This window comes from Micropterus dolomieu, linkage group LG09, assembly GCF_021292245.1.
Source record: "Micropterus dolomieu isolate WLL.071019.BEF.003 ecotype Adirondacks linkage group LG09, ASM2129224v1, whole genome shotgun sequence".
NCBI lineage: Eukaryota > Metazoa > Chordata > Actinopteri > Centrarchiformes > Centrarchidae > Micropterus > Micropterus dolomieu.
In genome coordinates, this window is record NC_060158.1 from 29925130 (window position 1) to 29943916 (window position 18787).

Genomic DNA, 18787 nt, shown 5'->3' on the forward strand with positions numbered 1-18787 from the left:
AGTCCCCCGGCAGTCTAGGCCTATAGCAGCATAACTAAGGGATGGTTCAGGACTCACCTGAGCCAGCCCTAACTATAAGCTTTATCAAAGAGGAAAGTCTTAAGCCTACTCTTAAATGTGGAGATGGTGTCTGCCTCCTGAACCCAAACTGGAACCTGGTTCCACAGGAGAGGAGCTTGATAGCTGAACGCTCTGGCTCCTAGTCTACTTTTGGAGACTCTAGGAACCACAAGTAACCCTGCATTCTGGGAGCGCAGTGCTCTGGTGGGGTAGTAAGGTACTATGAGCTCTTTAAGATAAGATGGTGCCTGACCATTAAGGGCTTTGTATGTGAGAAGAATGATTTTAAATTCTATTCTGGATTTTACTGGAAGCCAATGCAGAGAAGCTAAGACAGGAGAAATGTGATCTCTTTTCCTGGTTCCAGTCTTAACGGACTTTTTCAAGCAGCCTGATAATAGGGAATTGCAGTAATCCAGCCTAGAAGTAACAAATGCATGGACTAGTTTTTCTGCATCATTTTTATACAGGATGTTCCTGATTTTCGCAATATTACGTAGGTGAAAAAAGGCGGTCCTTGAAATTTGCTTAATGTGAGACTTAAACGACATGTCCTGATCAAAGATAACTCCAAGATTCCTCACAGTGGTGCTGGAGGACTAACTTTGGCGTGCTTGGAGGACTCATTGTTAACATGTACAAACTGAAATCGATCTGATAAATAGGACTTTAATGCCAATGGAATGTTCCAGTCTCTGCAATAGGATCTGGTGGTCAATGGTATCAAATGCAGCACTAAGATCTAATAAAACCAGTACAGAGACAAGTCCTTTGTCTGATGCAGGAGGTCGTTAGTAATTTTCACCAGTGCTGTCTCTGTGCTATGATGAGCTCTAAATCCTGACTGAAAATCCTCAAATAAACTATTGCTCTGTAGAAAGTCACACAGCTGTTTAGCAACTGCTTTCTCCAGGATCTTAGAGAGAAATGGAAGGTTAGATATAGGTCTATAGTTGGCTAAAACATCCGGATCAAGTTTGGGCTTTTTCAGAAGAGGTTTCATTACAGCTACTTTAAAGTACTGTGGTACATAGCCTGTTGATAGAGATAGATTGATCATATCTAGTATAGAAGTGCTGACTAAGGGTAAAACTTCTTTAAGCAGCCTAGTCGGGATGGGGTCTAAGAGGCAGGTTGATGGTTTAGATGAAATTATTGAAGTTAGTTGGTAAAGGTTGAGGGAAGCAAAACAGTCTAAACATGTATCTGGTTCTACAGCTGTTTCTAAGGTTCCTGAGTTTAGAGATAAGTCGGTGCCAGTTGAGGGCAGGTCTTAGTGAATTTTGTTTCTAATAGTTAAAATTTTATCATTAAAGAAGCTCATGAAGACGTAACTACTGAGAGCTATGGGAATACTTGGCTCAGTAGATCTGACACCGTCACTACTGGGTTTTTGCTAGGTAACTACTGAAATGGAGGAGCAGAAAAGTGTGTTAGCCTGCGACTCTCCTAGGCTCAACCAAACCGATGCCTCAAATGTCTTTGCTTGGGAATTTCTGGATTTTACCTTTATAGGCCTCTAAAATGACTGAAATACAAAAAAAACAAAATTAAATTCACTCTTCACCCATAGACATTGCATCTGATGATAGTCACTGCGTCGGTTTAAGATGTCAACCAGGTTAGAATCACTGAAACACTAATTTTCAGCCATCATCTATCTGCGTCCACAGTGGAAGGCTAATTTTTAACTAACATTACTAGCTTATTTAATAACTCAGACACACAACATTTCAACTCACTTCATTTGATCTGTGGTCAACATTTTACTTTGGGCATTTCAGATTCATACAATTGGGAAGTCATTGTTTCCTTTTAAATTAAAACCTGGGTAATGTCATACAAATGCTCTCAAATACAAGTTAAGAATGCTACTACTGTGTGTGCTGACAGGTGGAAGATACAGAGGAATAAAACACTTCAGAGTAAACATCTTTTAAATACAAAAGAGACAAATGGATAATTGGCTTAAAAACTTTTCACTTACATTCTTTAACAAATAAAGTTTAGCCTTGCAAATGTTTCCAGGATAAGCCAATGACGTACTCCAAAAAAGGTCTCAGCACGCAAATGCTAAAATCAAATTCAAAATAAGTTTAAAAATACTAAATGGCTTTCAACAAAAAGGTTAACACAACATCCACTGGGCCGTTTGAAGTCATTACAGATGTCTGTCCCAATTTTTTTTGAAAAGTGTTCATGTCACGTATAAAAAAAACCAAACCAAAAGCATACAAGTCTACAGACAGCAGGGTTCGTTAATGTTTAAAAAGGTCCCTTCACACGGTCACTCCACAGTTAAGGGGCTTGCAGGAGCAGGTTGATGCAGAATTGAGAGGTGGTCGAAGCACATTCAGGTGACTCCTTGAGTCCTGGACTGTCACCACACATCTAAAATTATTAACAATCATTTCTCAGCACATCAGTCTTGTGGAAATTGCACTATGCTGGATGTGTGAGTTCAGCTGGGAGTTCTGCGGCAGTCCATCAGCGTCACTCCATGCTGTCTGGGTCTGCCTGGGCCATGTAGGCGTCCAGTTCAGCATCCAGGTGACCTTTGGTCTTTGACATGTAGGCGTCCAGCTGGTTGTCCAGTTGTTCACGGGTCACAGCTGGTCGGCCGACACCTCGGCCCCGCCCACGGCCACGCCCGCCTCGACCAGCAAAACTGCCACGCCCACGTAGTCCACCACGGCCTGTCCAAACCAAACCGCAATGGTGACTGGGCAGTATTGATCATGACTCTACAGTCCAACTCATTGCTCTGAGTTAGTCTATTTATGATTATTCAGTTAAGATGAAAGGCATGCTCTTTTTTTACTTAAGGTTCAGTGTGTAATATTTAGAAGGCTCTATTGACAGAAATGCAATACAATATCCATAACTATGTTCTCAGTGACATATAAAGACCTTACATAATGAACCATTATGTTTTTATTACCTTAGAATGAGCCATTTCTCTCTACATACACCGCAGGTCCTCTTACATGGAAGGCACCATGTTGTGACACCATGTTTCTACAGTAGCCCAAATGGACAAACTGTTTTACAGAGCGTGTAAAGTAGTAGTAGTCTGGCTTATCAGGAGTAAAAAGACTTCAAAATTTGGACAAATAGAGGACCAATTATTATTATTTTAGCACAAGAACTGACAGAATGTGACTTGAGCAGTTGGTTGCAATTTGCAACCCTAACCATTAGATGCCACTAAAACCCACACACTGAACTTTTGGTGGTCAATGCACTGCAGCTTAAGACAACACTTGCAAACAGACAAGACACCAGAAAATCAAAAACACATCTTCACCAACTGGACAACATGCTTATGAAAATACAGAAACGCTGCAAATAGCTTCTTGTTGCCAAGACACATGAAGTTACTGATGTGGTCTGTGCTACTTGCAGCGTTTCTGTGTTTGCATGCGTGTCCTTGAAGGACACACATGCAAATACAGAAAATAAAACACTGCCACTCCCTGACCTCTGGCTACTCCTCGGGAGAGAGCTCCTCCTCTGCCAGGTGCTCCTCCACGGTGGCGGCCTCCTCTACGCATTGCTAGACGGCCTGCAGCGCCACGGCCTCGCATGGGTCCACCTGTGGGTGCTCGCTTCCCTGTGCAAAACAAAAGTATCATCATCACTCAAACATTAAACCAGAAGAAAACTCTGCAGCCATGAGAGTACAACCCTGCACAGCCTGAGCAAACACTTGGAATCAGAGCCATATTCATAGGCGATACACACCTCTCAGGGACAGGGCTCCCCTCATTGCTCCTCCTCTGGCTCGTCCTCTAAGGCCTCCCCTGGTCATCCCCCGCATTCCTCCTCTGCCTCCAGCAGGTCCTCCACGCATCAGAGTGCCGACAGGCCGACCCAGCCTGGCCTGGATGTTGCTCTTCCCCAGACGCTGCTTCAGGCTCTGACAAGTTATTGACAGTGAAATATAATGACAAAATGAAATCAGAAAAACAAGGTGGGCAAGTCTGAGGAAGTCTTCCTACTGGTCACAGGCACTCAGTGATTGCCTAAGGCGGCATTCAGACCACAGCAGCACCGTGGGAATAAACAGTCCTCCCGTTCATTTCAGTACCAGTCCATTGACACGGCAGGGCTGCCAACTCAAAAAACTTCAAGATCGTCCAGCGGGAAGAGTTGAACCAGGCTCAACGTACGCTGCAACACGCTGGGTTGACCAATCATACACATGCAAGAGCACATTCTTGGCGGCAAGATGAATCTCCCATGATAACCATCCATCTAAATCCCCTTATACAGCCTGATGGGTCAGTCGCACAACAGTTGGACTGCAACACCTCTCAGGACAAACGTGTTTCAGCCATGTTGTAAAGCTATAAAGTTAATTTAAGAAAACCCAAAAAAATACAGAGGCTCCACCATATCCCTGGATTTCCTACCCAAGAGCCATGTTGGTGCCAACTTGACAAATGTACTCCAACATTAAAGGGCAGTTGAAAACAGTTGTAGACAGCCTACCAAAAGACGCCACTAAGTTGCATTATGAGAAGTGCTTTGAGAGCACCAGTTCATAATAATTCATCTCACTGCCCTTTCATAGAGCAGGTCTACCCAGTGCTCTACCCTTCTCTTTTAGCTCTGGATTGGTCTTGAACAACTTTTAGAAAAATACCTGGGTCTTTAGCAGCTAGATGTTACACTACGTTCACCACCTTTTGGTGCAGGGCAGGTTTGTTTGTAGGAGCTTTTTAGCGGGAAACTGTTGCCTACAGAGGATCAATGAGAGCTGTTACGAACATAAATGTGGGTCATAAAACCTAAACGACGAGTTGGGTGACAGTTGGGCTGTGATTTTTGCATTCCTTTCACATTATGTTGACAATTCTTCTCATTACATGATTTCACTAATTATACACTTTATTTCACTGGTTCCAGGTTAATCAAATATATTCATATAAGACAATGGAGACGGACTTCAGAGATCAATTTGGTTAAGTTTAAACCAGGTAAGGTAATGATACTGAACCAAATTCTCACAAGTCCTCACCTGCTTGTGATTCAGAGCAGCTTGCACCGAAGGCCGGTTCTCCATCTGCTGGGCCAGCCGGCGATTACGGGCACTGGCCAAATGCTGCTGTTGCATGGTGGCTCGAATGCTTACCGCAGTGGGCTGCTTGTTCTTCAGCATGTTAGTGAAGCTTCAGAGTTGGGAGGGAAAGAAGAGGGAGGAAGTAAAAGGAGGGGACAGGGGATATACAGAGGAGGAGGAGGAAGCAGGGTTCCACATCAAGTCATTTCTCATATTATGGATGCAGCCACACAGATTGTGGTGGCTCTTCTGTCATTTAAGACTCATGTTCCACTTGTTGGCACTCATTTTCTCTCTCAATCAAGACAATTCAGAATGATTTATAACTGAATTTAGCATGTGTTTTCAAACAAGCACCAGAAGAAAGACAAACTAAGATAAAGAAAGAGAGACTGAAGTACAGAAGCAGAGAGAAGGTGCCAGAAGAGCACGATTTGCCACTTACAGGCCTCCAGCTGACTGGCTGGGGTGTCATCATGCTGCAGCAGCAGAGGCCCTGGACAGGACGAGTGCTTGGCCACCCAGCCACTGACAGCATGGACCGTGACTTGTGGTTAAACCACTGAGTGAGTCAGAGCAAGGAAGGAGAGATGGGAGGGGAAAGGGGAGCTCTTTGTCACGTCCAAGCTAGGACTGAGTACCGGGTCTTTTACAGACTTGAAGCAGAGAGAACACAGACAATGAAAGAAGATGATGAAAGAGCATGCGGTTTACTTCCATTGGTTTGAGAGAGAAAAGTCTGAGAGGCAGAAAGGAGTAAGAGGTGCCCCATCTCCCTGGTTTAGCTTAACCCTTCCTTTCTGCTTTAAAAAGGTGTATACTTGATGTATACTGTGCAAGTAACAGGGAGCAGGAGTGCCATGGCATTTGTAGGACAGTGGTCTGGTCCTGCATAGGCTTACCAAGTATGACCACTAACCTCTCCCCTTGTCTACATGTGTACACTGCTCACACAAGATGTGGCCCGAGCAAGTCCCCTCGGCTCCATGTTACAACCACATGTAACGTTGCTGGTGCATCAAAAAATGTTGACAGGACCAACAAAGTTGAGTGAGCAGTGCACACGCTGGGGACAGTCAGAATAGCATCCATGTCGGGTCCGGTCCCCAACAGTAGCCTTCCGTAGGAAGCACTAGAACCTTCACAAGCCAAGGCTGGCCCTTGCATCTGGTGTCTAACTGTTGACAGGGTGCGTGGCGCCTCACCGCTCATTTAGGGACACTTTGGTGGTGCTTTTCAGGACAACCTTTTGGGAGGAGGCTGCACTCATTTTGACAGACTTCACTCGCAGGCTCCTGGAAACAGACAGGACAGACAATAAACAAGGTCAACTGGTAGTCAGTAGAAGAGAAGTAAGCTAAATTTAGACTGCAATAACATATCGAATCAGAGTGGACATTTTACTCAACATTAAGTGCAAAGTCGGCTGGCTAACTCCGTTTAGGAAAGCTTCCAAAATCTTTCAACGCCCCCTTACATTTTTAACTGAAAACCAGACATCATTTGCCACCTCCTTCAATCACGTATCTTTTACTAAACGAGTAGTTAATGAAGCCTTTTCACAAGATGATGGCGTCTTTGCAGTAACCATGAATAAGGCGACCGGGTTAGCTCAGGCCAAATGTTCAACAGATGCCTGGCCATATATCATTAACGTTAGAGGCAGTAGCTATCACAGGGATGGGTGACATCTTAATTTAATCAACTCGTTTCGACTCCACAAAATAGAGTACAATTTTCAAACGTCCTGATTCCTGGTCCTTCTTATAACCTGGCTAAACTTGACTTGAATCTCAAGTTAACTGCCTTAGATAGGCCCCAACGTAACACCAGCCGCCTAATTTGTCAAATATAGTTTTAGCTAATTATTTAAACAAGCTCAATTTCAAATGTCTAAACTAATAATTTTAAGCAATTTGTAACTTTACTTACAATGTTGCGTCGGTCAAGAAAAGCCTTACAGCCAGCTGGGGTTAGCTTTAGCAACGTTAGCTAACTAACGTAAGTAACAGTATAGTAGTGTAGGATGTCCTGATAGTCTACTGTTTAAATTTAACCTATAATATGCTAACTTCGTAACTAAGCGCTGTAAAAATGATCAAACTCTAATTGAATGTGGATCTCTTTCAGAATTATAAAATGCCTGAGACGGGGTTTCGCGAAGCGTCTCCCTAAAATGGTGCTGCTAGCTAAGCTGACTCTCTTCGGGAAGAAAATGGAGACGTTCTTATGACGTCACGATGACGTAACTTCCGACCTGGTTGGTCTTTGGAAAAAAAAAATGGCTGCAGTGGCGTTAGTAGAGACGTCTTCAAGTAAAGATGCTATTGCCGAAGGGTTGCTTGACCTCTTGAGACCAGCTATCCAGCAGCTCGATTTGCATGTACACTCAGTCAGGTAAATTTGGTTTCTTATTTAATCATGTATTGACATTGTTTAATCGCCACCCGAACCACACCGCTGTCATCCGTGCTAGCTAAGTTAAGTTAGCCGCTTGTGGAATCCATTGACTGTCTCATGACTGCAGAGTGGTGGTGTTTACAATTTATACATATCAGCCAACTCTCCGCAAGTTTCGTTAGTGTTTCCCTAAATGCGTGTCACGTGCCCCGTGATGTTTTCGGCTGCTGTGTGAAATATGGGTTTTGTTTAAGCCTGAAAGACTTCCTTAGTTATTTTGATCAATGTCAGTTGTTCTGTTTTTAGGTAATGAATAATAACTGAACTGATATTGAGCTGCATTCTTTATTTTGTATCAGCTTTCCTTCCTCTGGATTAATGTGATTGTTTTCTTTGCAGAGAAAGCCAGGTAGAGTTAAGAGAACACATAGACAATCTGGCTACAGGTAATTTACTGTATATTGTCTGTTAAAGGTTCAGTGTATAAGTTTTAGTGGGATCTGGTGGTGAGGATTGCAACCAATCACTGTGCATTCACTTGCTCCTCGGATGGTCCTGTTCCTGAGTTGTGTAATCATTCTCGGTCTTCTGCATGTTCTTGTGCTCTTAAGATGAGACCTGGACGAGACACTGCGGGTAAATAGGATAAAAAATTTACTAATAAATATCACCATGGAAATTTCCTAGTTGATTACATTAAGACAATATTTTTTGTATTACAGGTTTTCTGAAATATTATGTTTACATATGCAAATGAGACAGTATCTAATGAAATATGGATTAAGTCAGGATCAAAATTATTGTCTTATTTTTTTTGACACATTATACTCAAATGTGGTTACCGAGGGGATTTTGGATATCTCTTTTTATTATTTCATAAATCAAAAAATCCTGTCAACAGGCATAAAAAAAAAAAAACCTTTTCGACCTGTTTTTGGGGATAAAATGTGATGTATGAATGTTATATTAACAAACCCCTCTTTAAAAACCTTCAGAATATAGTCAGAAATGCGACTGAAAAGTTTGGTGTATGTAAGTGCTACTTAAGTGGAGATTTTGGGCTCAGAGTATGAAAGAAGACATATTAAAGAGGCAAAGTAGCCCAAAATCTCAAAATTGACCTGTGCATGGAAAATGTTTTTGCTAAGTTGGAATGTGGAATCAACATGGACTCTACTACAAAGATGTGTTGAAGTTATCAGAGTGTATAAACAACACTTGATACCTTGTATCGATTTAATTGCTAAATCCAACTACAAAAAGACTGTGAAAACTGTCAACCTTTGGTCATCTTTTAATATCTTTATATACTGAACAAAATTATAAACGCAACACTTTTGTTTTTGCCCCCATTCATCATGATCTGAACTCAAAGATCTAATGGTGCTTTCAGACCAAAAGTGAAGCGAGCGTTCGGGGCGGTGAGTTTACATACAAAGTCAATGCAAAGACGCGTAGAGCCGCAATTTCCTTTCGGGCGGCGCAAAGGGGTCGGGGCCGGCGATGCGAAGGAAGTTGAATATTTTCAACTCAAGTGAAGAAGTCCCATGACACTGAGTCGCGATAGCCTATCAGTATTGAGATTGTCCGTACATCACCAAGGCTTCAGAGCGTTGTGTGGAGAAGACCAGGCAGAACGGGGGATTGAAAATCTGCTGGCCGGCTGAGAGCTGCTAAACTTGGAGAAGAGGAGCAGGAAGCAGTGCTGCAACCATTGGACAAATAAACACTCGTAGTTGGTCGGATTCTGGTCTGACAATTACGCCGTTTACTCGCGGGAGGAGCTTGGAGTTAACTGCTTTTATTAAATTAGCTTTTTACTTAAGTTTTTGGGATTTCAACATTGATTTAATCTTCACTGGAGCTTCTCAGAAGCTAGATTTTATGCACATCCGGTTCCAGTGTTGTTGACGTCGTTAGCTCTGTCGGACTATGACTTCATAGTTATATAAAAAACGGACAAAACTGGACATTACTTGGAGAAAAGAAAGCGAGGAGGTTGAACTACCTGGTGAGTTCAGAAAACGTGTCTGTAACTCTTATTCCAGCTATCACTGTACTTTACTGTGACCAGGTTACCATAGCATAGCCCTGATCAATCCAAACTCCATTCAGAAAACAAACATTTTAGAAGTTGTTGTCTTGCTGACAGACCTGACAAAGCACAAATCAATATGTTTAACAAATCTGCATCATGTTGTAGTTATTTCGGCATCAGTTTGATCCGTTTATTGCTATTTAAACACAGCAAAATGTCTACTTTGGGTTCATACAGCTAGTAATGGCGAGTTGTGTTTATTCACGTTATTGCGTTAAAATCGCCTTCTCGCGTTGTGTGTGAACACTTTCAGCGAATGTACTCAAGCGAGGAAAGCGTCGCGAGGCAAAAATTCGCGGTTGGTCTGAAAGCACCATAAGCTTAACCTTTCTCTATGTACACACTATTTCTCTCAAATATTAATAATGTTTGTGGTGATTAAAACCTGCTTTCACATGGCGGGATAATGTCAAATTTAGATTATATTTTTTTTGGCGGGGGTTTACAACCATGATGGCGGCTCAACGTTGTGATGTCAGCCATCGCCGATGGACGACGGTATTGTCTATTGGACCAACCCTAATATAGACTACCCCAAAGTTTTTATTATTTGTATCTTATTATATATTTGTATACTTTTCTGTATACTTCTTTGTCCCATGTACACTTTGTTGGCTCTTGTGCTAACTAATACATTTGTCCAAATTTCACTTCTCTTACTTCTAACAAACCAGACGACTTCTTCGTCTTCATACCTATTCAGTGTAGTGACGAAACGCACTCTGAAGAGCAGTTTGTCCGTTTGTGCTACTGTAGAAACATGGCGGGACAACATGGCGACTTCCATGTAAGGGGACCAGCGGTGTATGTAGATAGAAATGGCTCATTCTAAGGTAATAAAAACACAACGGTTCATTATGTAAGGTCTTTATACACCAGTGAAAACAGAGTTATGTCTATTATATTGCATTTCTGTCACTAGATCCTCCCTGAATATTACACACTGAACCTTAAAATCTCTGGCTCAAGTCAGGTGTTTTGATCATTTTTTATGAAGGCTTTTAAAAAATTAATTCAGGTTTTGCTAACCATTGGTTTGGTCTTGTGTCTCTTATAATGTACATTCTTTGCAGAGCTGTGCCGGATCAATGAACATCAGAAGGTGGCTCTAGATCTGGACCCTTATGTAAAGAAGCTGCTGAACGCAAGACGTAGAGTAGTGCTAGTAAACAACATACTGCAGAATGCTCAGGTCAGTTACACACCTTTGGTGTAGGACTTCCCTTCAGAGTTCTTAAAGCTGCACTAATTACTATGTTTAATAATGACTGTGTGGTGTGAAAGGTGTGGCTCAAACAAACACAACACAAACCCACAGAGGATTATCACCAACTTTGCTCTCATTGCCCTGGTTTCCAGCTGCAGCAGATTAATTTAATATACATGTAGTGTTGATGGAGTAGAGGTACATTTGATGATTGTCTCAGCCATTGGAGGTTTGTGAGGCCTTGTTGTATTTGTTATGTTATGAACATCTATTTATTTATAAATTCTTTTTTTTACTTGTGTACTTGGGGGGGGTGAGAATCACTGGGCACCTCACGATACATGGCTCACAATACTGATAATATGACAATACAGCAATTCTGCGATTATTGATATATTGCTAGACCATCAAAATGATACATCATGATATCTAACTATAAATACAAAATGCCTATGAAAAGGAAAAGTTTTGTCCATTTTTTTCGCTGCAAGTCCAAACTAAAAAAACAGCACAATTCTGCAGCACACGTTTTTCAGTCTGGAAATTAACCCTTTCATGCATGGTGTCCACATTTGTGGACAATTATTTTAACTAAATTTTGGGTTACCAGTGTTTGGATGGAGTTGTCGCAGCGGAGGTGAAGTGAAATTTTTGTGTGCGTAGTATGTCTGAATATAAAACCCCAACACAACATGTCTCAGCTGCATTGCTCTTGTGTCCATGAGCCTGTGATGCACATTAGAATAGCTTAAAATTTCAGTGTTTTCCCATAGGTTTATATGAGCTTTAGATCAATGTTTTGGTGGTGGTCTAGTAGTAATGGTTGGGGGGGCAGACATTAGGCTTTATTTCCGTATCCAGCGAGTTTATCTATTCTAATTTTTCAAAGATTTGGTAAATTGTATTATTATAATAAAACAGACATTTAACAAATATATGAACATTAATAACAATGCAAACGTGCATCTTACAGCATTAAACTGCAACTTTTGACTGCTTTGCAGCCTTTACACGAAATATGAATTATTTAAGTAGTATTAAACTCCCATACTGTAAAGAAATGAGTTTTAACTACAACTATGTAATCTGTTACATGTTGGATGTTCATATGTTAAAACCAAGCGGGAAGCTTCCGGTCTGCGATCTGATGCGAATGCGGAAGTCCCTGAAACCTGTATTCTATCAAACGGCCATCAGGGGGCGACTCTTCTGGTTGCAAAAAGAAGTCTGGTGTTGGTACCAGATGTACTCGGGTGGTCAGATCAATAGTATGAAGCTGCAGTACCGGAGGCTGCAGTTTCAGGACCCCCGCAATCCTGGGACCGCAGTTCTAGGACCCTAGTTGTTTTGCGACAGTGCAGTCTAGTGGAGTGGTGGTGGTAATGCACAGCAACATGAAGGAGGTTAACCCTGTCTCACGGCCGTTGTGGTAAGGGTAATTGCCTTCAGGGGGCTGTAAAGAGCAACATAGCTAGCTAGCTGGCAGTATCAAAGTAAACAAGGGTCCTGGAATTGCAGTTCCAGTCCTAGGATTGCGGTCCTGAAACTGCAGCCTCCGGTACTGCAGCTACATGCTATTTGGTCAGATCTGCTCAGGGGCCTGCGCCTGCTGGTAACATCACACAACGTGATTGGCTGTACGTTTGTATGATGACGTGGCAGATGGTGATTGGCTGTATGTCGTAGTTTTTACCGATACTAGTTTTCGGTGAGTTAATGTTACGACGCTATAATGCACTTAAGCTAAGGTGTGTGTTTGTGTGTGTGTACGTTATTGCCATATTGCCAAAGTAAATTTGAAATAAAAGAAAAAATATTTAATAAAGACCCCCTAGAAGATCTGATACCTACATTTATAACCGGGGGACTATGTAGTTTGTCCGAGTAGTTTTAATTTAGCTACCGTTAGCTTAACTTGATCGGCAGCTAACATTGGCCTTGTAACATTAATACACGTCACGTTATGTGACGTTATCGACAGGCGCAGGCCCCCGAGCAGATCTGACCACCCAAGCACATCTGGTACCTACAACGGCGCCATTAGAAATAATGGTGAAATGACCCTACTTCTCAGCTGAATAATTATCTCAGTAAACACTTTCCTGATGAATTTATGGTCTCAGTCGCTAGTTTCAAGTCTTCTTCAATACAAAATGATGTTGATTTAGTAAATAATGGTCCCATTTATTTTAAAATAGACCAAGAGTTTCAGGGCGGGATTATCTATGATAAGTCGCTACGTAGCGATCACCATTAATACAGCTTACACCCAATATCACTGTACTGCTACAAGTACTAGTATCACCACCACAAGTTTCAAACCAGGAAAATGTGTACAAGCTAGTAAAACAATACAGAAGGCAACAACATAATAATATTCTGTCCCCAGGAACGCCTGAGGAGACTCAACCACAATGTGGTCAAGGAGACGGCACGAAGAAAGACCATGCTGGAGGCTTCAGGAGTGTTCACCTCTCGCTCCCCCAGTAAACCCTGAGCTGCACAGCAAATACTGTGAAGTGTCCTAACAAGGAGGGACACATCAAAACAGGAGACTGTGACACCAGGTGGACAAGTCTTCCTTTGACATTTAGTTAACTGCAACATGCCCTGCACTGCTTTGTCTGATGCTGTCATAACAAAAGTCCAGGTTGCTGTCTGCTTAGCGTGAGGCAGCTGCAAATAGCTTATTGTCTAATCCTCTGGCAAAATACGACAGAATCAGCTTTATATTATCAACATACATAATACATTCTACCTTACACACATGTGGTGTGTGCGTGTCCCTGAATTCTGATAGACATTTATTAATAATTCATTGATTCAACAGATAAGTACTTCTACCCATGACCAAAATGTTAAAGACTTGTGTCACTCAGCACGCAGGATAGATGACGACACTTGGCCTGAGTAGTCTTGTGGACCAATAACAGATGCTTGTTTTGCTGCTTGAAGCATTGTCCTAATGTTAAAATAGGTTGTTTTCATGCTTCTACTCTCTGAATTTGGAAGATGGTTGTTCACAAACGTGAGCTGAAATTAGCTCTCTGTGAAGTGAAAGTTAAAGGGGCTGTTACTCTGTCACTTAGCATTTGACTAGCTTAGCTGTGGTTTAGAACTGGTCCAGCTACACCGGACCTCTCAGGGGATAAAGTGTAGCAGCCTGCTGAAATGTACACAACAACAACCTCAACATCCCATGAATGTAACAGAGAGCTATAATACATCCATGAGTGCACTAGGAGTAGGTGCCTGATAGCTAAGCAGCATGCACTGGAGCAATAGAATTATCACTGTTGGGACTGGTGTTATTGTGTTCAGCAATTTTCCACTGTTGCTCACATCTCCACATTGTTGTACAATTAGTCAATACACAAGTGAATGTGATTACGCTGCAAGTGATGTGTGCATCATTATTTAGATTCTCACCTATGAGAGTCATTTGATGACCCAATACAACATTGATAATAGATTCAGTTGCCCAGGAATCCCTTAAGTGAGAAGCTGTCGTCCTGCTTTGTTTTTTATTATCTGAAAACCTTATCTTGACAGGACATGACTACCTGCACTTGTGATAGTAATATTAGCATTATTCTATACTATTGAGTATGGTCTGATAATACATGCATAATTCTTTATTCCTGGTTTGTTTCTCAATTACTGGCAAGCTGACCACATGTCCACCTTGCAGGCACTGGGTTGGTCAGATAATCAGTAACTCCCTTTCTGGCATCAAAAGTGAATAGGGGAAGAATTGTAATTATATAAGTTTGCCACTTGGTACTAGTGTGGCCTTTAAAATAAAACACTTAGAAATTAATAAAATGATCTGAGCTGCTTAAATGGAAGTTTGCGTAAATTGGGGCTGTGGCAGGTTTAAGGTTAACCTCTTACTCTACTGAGGACCACTCCACTGACCTTTTACAGGAGTTTAGCTGATTTCTACAGGACAGCAGCTGGTTCAGACTAAACCAAAGGTGCAGCTTAAACTGCATATTCTGAGGGCACAGCTAACAATGGGGTTTAAGTAACCATGTAACTATGACCCAGCAAAGAATACTAATAAATTGGTTTATGATGAAAATGAAACCTACTGTGCAGAATGTTGTCTCCATAATAATGCAAAATAATGCCTATAAATCCTTTTGATTGATTGTGTACAATATACATTTCTTCTCAGTGAATGTTTATAAAATATACATTAACATCATGTTCTTATCTTTTTGAGCTTGTGGACTGATTGTTTCTGAAATTACTCATTTGTCATCATGCTGATGAAAATAAGGCAAAGCCTGGAATGTTTATGTGAAGGCAGTGGCAAGAATGTGAAACATAATGATGATTTACTTGTTCTTAGGGCCTTACAACAATGGGGTCCAGAGGGTGGCGGTAGAGCAAAGGCCATAGGATCATTAAAATAGAAAGTGATCGTGCCAATGGGAGCATTAACGTGCTCTGCAAATTTCATGGCAATCTCGCTGCTAACGCTCCATTTTACCTGTTCATTTCCCAATCATTTCTTGAATGTTAGTCATTTGTGGTTAACTTTAGGTTAAACAATTTAGACAGTTGTGTTGAGTTTAAAAGCAGTTTCTTTGTTTACTTGTTGAATTAAATGTTTGCCTGTTGACAAATCACACGTTTTCCATGTTCAGATGACCTGCTGTGACTTGACTAAATAGTTTACTTGAGCCTAGCAATGAATTGGAAGTGTACCGATTTATTTATTTTACTACTACTGTACAAAATATAGAGCTACCATCTGGCCACTGTATGAGAGATGCTTTGTCTGCAAAGTTGTGACATATTGGAATGGTCACCAAAGCCTTGAATGAATGTACATATTTCATGGAAAACCATTAGCCAAGTCTTGGTCTAAGAAAATGTTTACTGACAGTTGCACTAGAGGAAAGGGCTCACCAACATCACGAGGAATCATCCTGTGAGGCCCATAAGCATCAGTACTATATTTTATTATGGTCTGGTGGACTCAGGGCTGGGACCACACATGGTGCCTTTGGTAACATTAAGAATCTCAGTATTTACAATCAATGTGGATCTCATCATCCTCTTGAAAATAATTTTCCCACTGAATGACTTGATTAGAACCTGAGGATAAGCATGGTTTGTCATAGAAGACTGAAGTAATACATTTATTCTGTGAACACTTGAGGGTGAGGGGGCAGTCAAGAAAAGCTGGAGAAACTGTGTACTAGTGGGTAGAAGCCTGATACAGTAGTAGTTTTCTTAAGCATGTCAACTTTGACCATAGAAGAGCCGAATGTTTCTCACAAAACAGTTGCAGTTCGTGTGTGTGTGTGTGTGTGTGTGTGTGTGTGTGTGTGTGTGTGTATATGTTGGGGGCGCTAATCTCAGCGGCGCCACCTTAAAAAAACAGTCTCGCGGACCTGTCAATCTAGACGAACCAGACAGACTCTGGCTCGCGGCCCTGCAGTGAGAACCGCTACATGATTGGCCGAGAGCCGTAGCCACTGTGAGACCTGGATGTCCATTGGCTGCAACATGTCGAGACACAGACGCGCACGACGTCTCCCTTCTATTGTTATTGTGGCGTGCGCGAGAGGAACGGACAGGATGCACGAGGAGACAGTGGGGCTGATAAAAGGATAAAACAACGGAGAAACATGAAGCTAGCGCGGCGCAACGTATGACAAATTCGCATTAGCTCATTCCATTACAGGAATTCCCAAAAACATTAACGTCACCGTGTAAGCACAGAGCAACACAGGTCTAATACAAAGGGTATAAACACAGTTAGCAGCTGTGGTCAACACACACAGCACGTAACGTTAGAGCTATCGGAGGAAAACACTTCAGCACTCTTTCTATCCAAGTTGTTCCCTCCACTCCGGCTGATGTGTAAGTAGAAACAATTCCTCTCAATTTTCCTGCTTTTGCCAGTACTGCAACCAGACCCGAACCGAGAACACGAGGGGGAAGTCAGTCAGATTATTTTACTGTAACCTGCTTTTAGCCTCAACAAACGCTGTTCTGCTGCTCAGTCTTCATGGTTAACGTTACTCTTCGTACTGGCCGATTTGTTCTGGGGTTTCGATCCCGTTAGCTCATTTTTCTTACTCCCTACTGTTCGTTCAACTCGAAGCAGCCTGATCCTGCCCGCGTAGACATGAATGTAGTCTCTTAAAACCTAACGTTATATATGTATTGATTTATTAGAAGAGCTGCATGGTTCGTGACGCATGTTAAGCATCATGGGATGTCAGTGGAGTGAATGTATGGCCTGGAAACGGCTCAGCTTGTGTTATACAGACCGGTAACAGGCAGTCTGGCTGTTTGCCTGACAAATCCCACTGACGGAAGTTTTCAGTGTGGTGTCCTCTGGGTTCCAGATTGCTTAGAGACGTTGGGGCCTGTGTGATGAACAGTATTACTAAGAGGAGACATGGACGGAAGGTGTGGTGTGTGTGTGTTTGTGTGGTTGGGAGGTGATGTATAGCAACAGTTACTTGTGACTGCATGTATGCCTATGTGCTGTATGAGTTATTATGCTATAATAAATGGCCATGATGCAGAGCATCCTATCTTGTGGTTTGTGCATCATTAAAAAGGACCGTTTTCTGGTCTCACTGTACAACATGTTTGACTGTAAATGTGCAATTTCAAAGATGTATGTTACATGTATGGTAGGCTGTAATCTCCCAGTACTTGACTTGAGTATATTTCTTTTATGCTACATTATACTTGAGCTCAACTACATTTCAGATCGTAATATTGTATCAATCACACCACCATAATCTTTTTTGATTAATCAATTAAAATGTCATGCCCAAGGTGACATCTTCAAATTGCTTGTTATGTCCAATGAACAGTACAGAAAACCAGGAGAAGAAGACCAATTATAATTTCCTTAAATTTACTTTTGGTTATGTGAATAATTCTCTGTTTATCTGTTGAACAACTAATTGAGTAATTGTTTCAGCTCTAATTACCTATGCAGAAAGTGGCACCTGGAATGTTTGATAACTGCACAGAGACCTACATGTGAGGCTAACGTCAACAGGTCCCACTCTCATCAGGGAGCACAGGAGCCCTACCAGTGACCTGACAGAAGGCGTCTGACTGCCTCCATTTTTCTTAGTAGACAGTATAGCCACAGTGAAAATCAGCTCATACATGTAAACACACTGGCATGTGCAGATGAATCTGCACAATGATTAAGTTGGCCAGCAAGTTTCCCTTGATGTAGGTCCCTATGCAGTTGTCCATCATGGCCATTCCAGGGTGCTACTTTCTGCATTTACTTTGGGTTGGTCTTAGAGAAAAGTGTTTGAAATGACTGACGTAAAAATCAGGTTAATTTGGTGAGGTGTAGGAGACTCGCATAGCTCACCTAGCTATATGTTGTTTTGATTTCTCACATCTCTACGACAGAGTTGGGCAGTGCCAAGTTTACACGACCCACAGAGTCACAGTGGTCACATTTGTGGGCAATACACCAGGCTCAAATATACAGTGGGTACGGAAAGTATTCAGACCCCTTTAAATTTTTCACTTTGTTTCATTGCAGCCATTTTCCAAAAATCAAAAAAGTTCATTTTATTTCTCAGTAATGTACACTCAGCACCCCATCTTGACAGAAAAAAACAGAAATGTAGAAATTTTTGCAAATTTATTAAGAAAGAAAAACTGAAATATCACATGGTCATAAGTATTCAGACCCTTTGCTCAGTATTTAGTAGAAGCACCCTTTTGATCTAATACAGCCATGAGTCGTTTTGGGAAAGATGCAACAAGTTTTTCACATCTGGATTTGGGTATCCTCTGCCATTCCTCCTTGCAGATCCTCTCCAGTTCTGTCAGGTTGGATGGTAAACGTTGGTGGACAGCCATTTTCAGGTCTCTCCAGAGATGCTCAATTGGGTTTAAGTCAGGGCTCTGGCTGGGCCATTCAAGAACAGCCACGGAGTTGTTGTGA

The 18787-nt window shown here is 41.8% G+C and overlaps 3 protein-coding genes across 6 annotated transcripts in view; 2 read left to right on the forward strand and 1 right to left on the reverse strand.

Moving 5' to 3' along the window:
• Positions 1-1798: 1798 nt before the first annotated feature.
• On the reverse strand, positions 1799-7332 carry chtopa (chromatin target of PRMT1a). The gene is made up of 6 exons (XM_046059441.1): positions 7058-7332; positions 6331-6420; positions 5084-5234; positions 3805-3979; positions 3542-3673; positions 1799-2756 (listed from the first exon to the last, which is right to left on the reverse strand). Exons 2-6 carry the CDS (start codon positions 6393-6395, stop codon positions 2554-2556), a joined length of 726 nt encoding a protein of 241 aa, XP_045915397.1. The 5' UTR covers positions 6396-6420; positions 7058-7332; the 3' UTR covers positions 1799-2553.
• Positions 7333-7365: 33 nt separating this feature from the next.
• On the forward strand, positions 7366-14919 carry snapin (SNAP associated protein). Its single transcript, XM_046059442.1, has 4 exons — positions 7366-7522; positions 7925-7971; positions 10697-10815; positions 13220-14919. The coding sequence occupies exons 1-4, from the start codon at positions 7407-7409 to the stop codon at positions 13325-13327; spliced, it is 390 nt and encodes a 129-aa protein (XP_045915398.1). The 5' UTR covers positions 7366-7406; the 3' UTR covers positions 13328-14919.
• A 149-nt stretch (positions 14920-15068) lies between these two features.
• smad10a (SMAD family member 10a) overlaps positions 15069-18787 on the forward strand; it is a 38707-nt gene continuing 34988 nt past the window's right edge. For all 4 annotated transcript variants that reach the window (XM_046059440.1, XM_046059437.1, XM_046059439.1 and 1 more), the window contains exon 1: positions 15069-16710. In XM_046059440.1, coding sequence (XP_045915396.1) covers positions 16707-16710 — 4 coding nt within the window. In that variant the 5' untranslated portion in view covers positions 15069-16706. The remainder of the gene's footprint in view (positions 16711-18787) is intronic.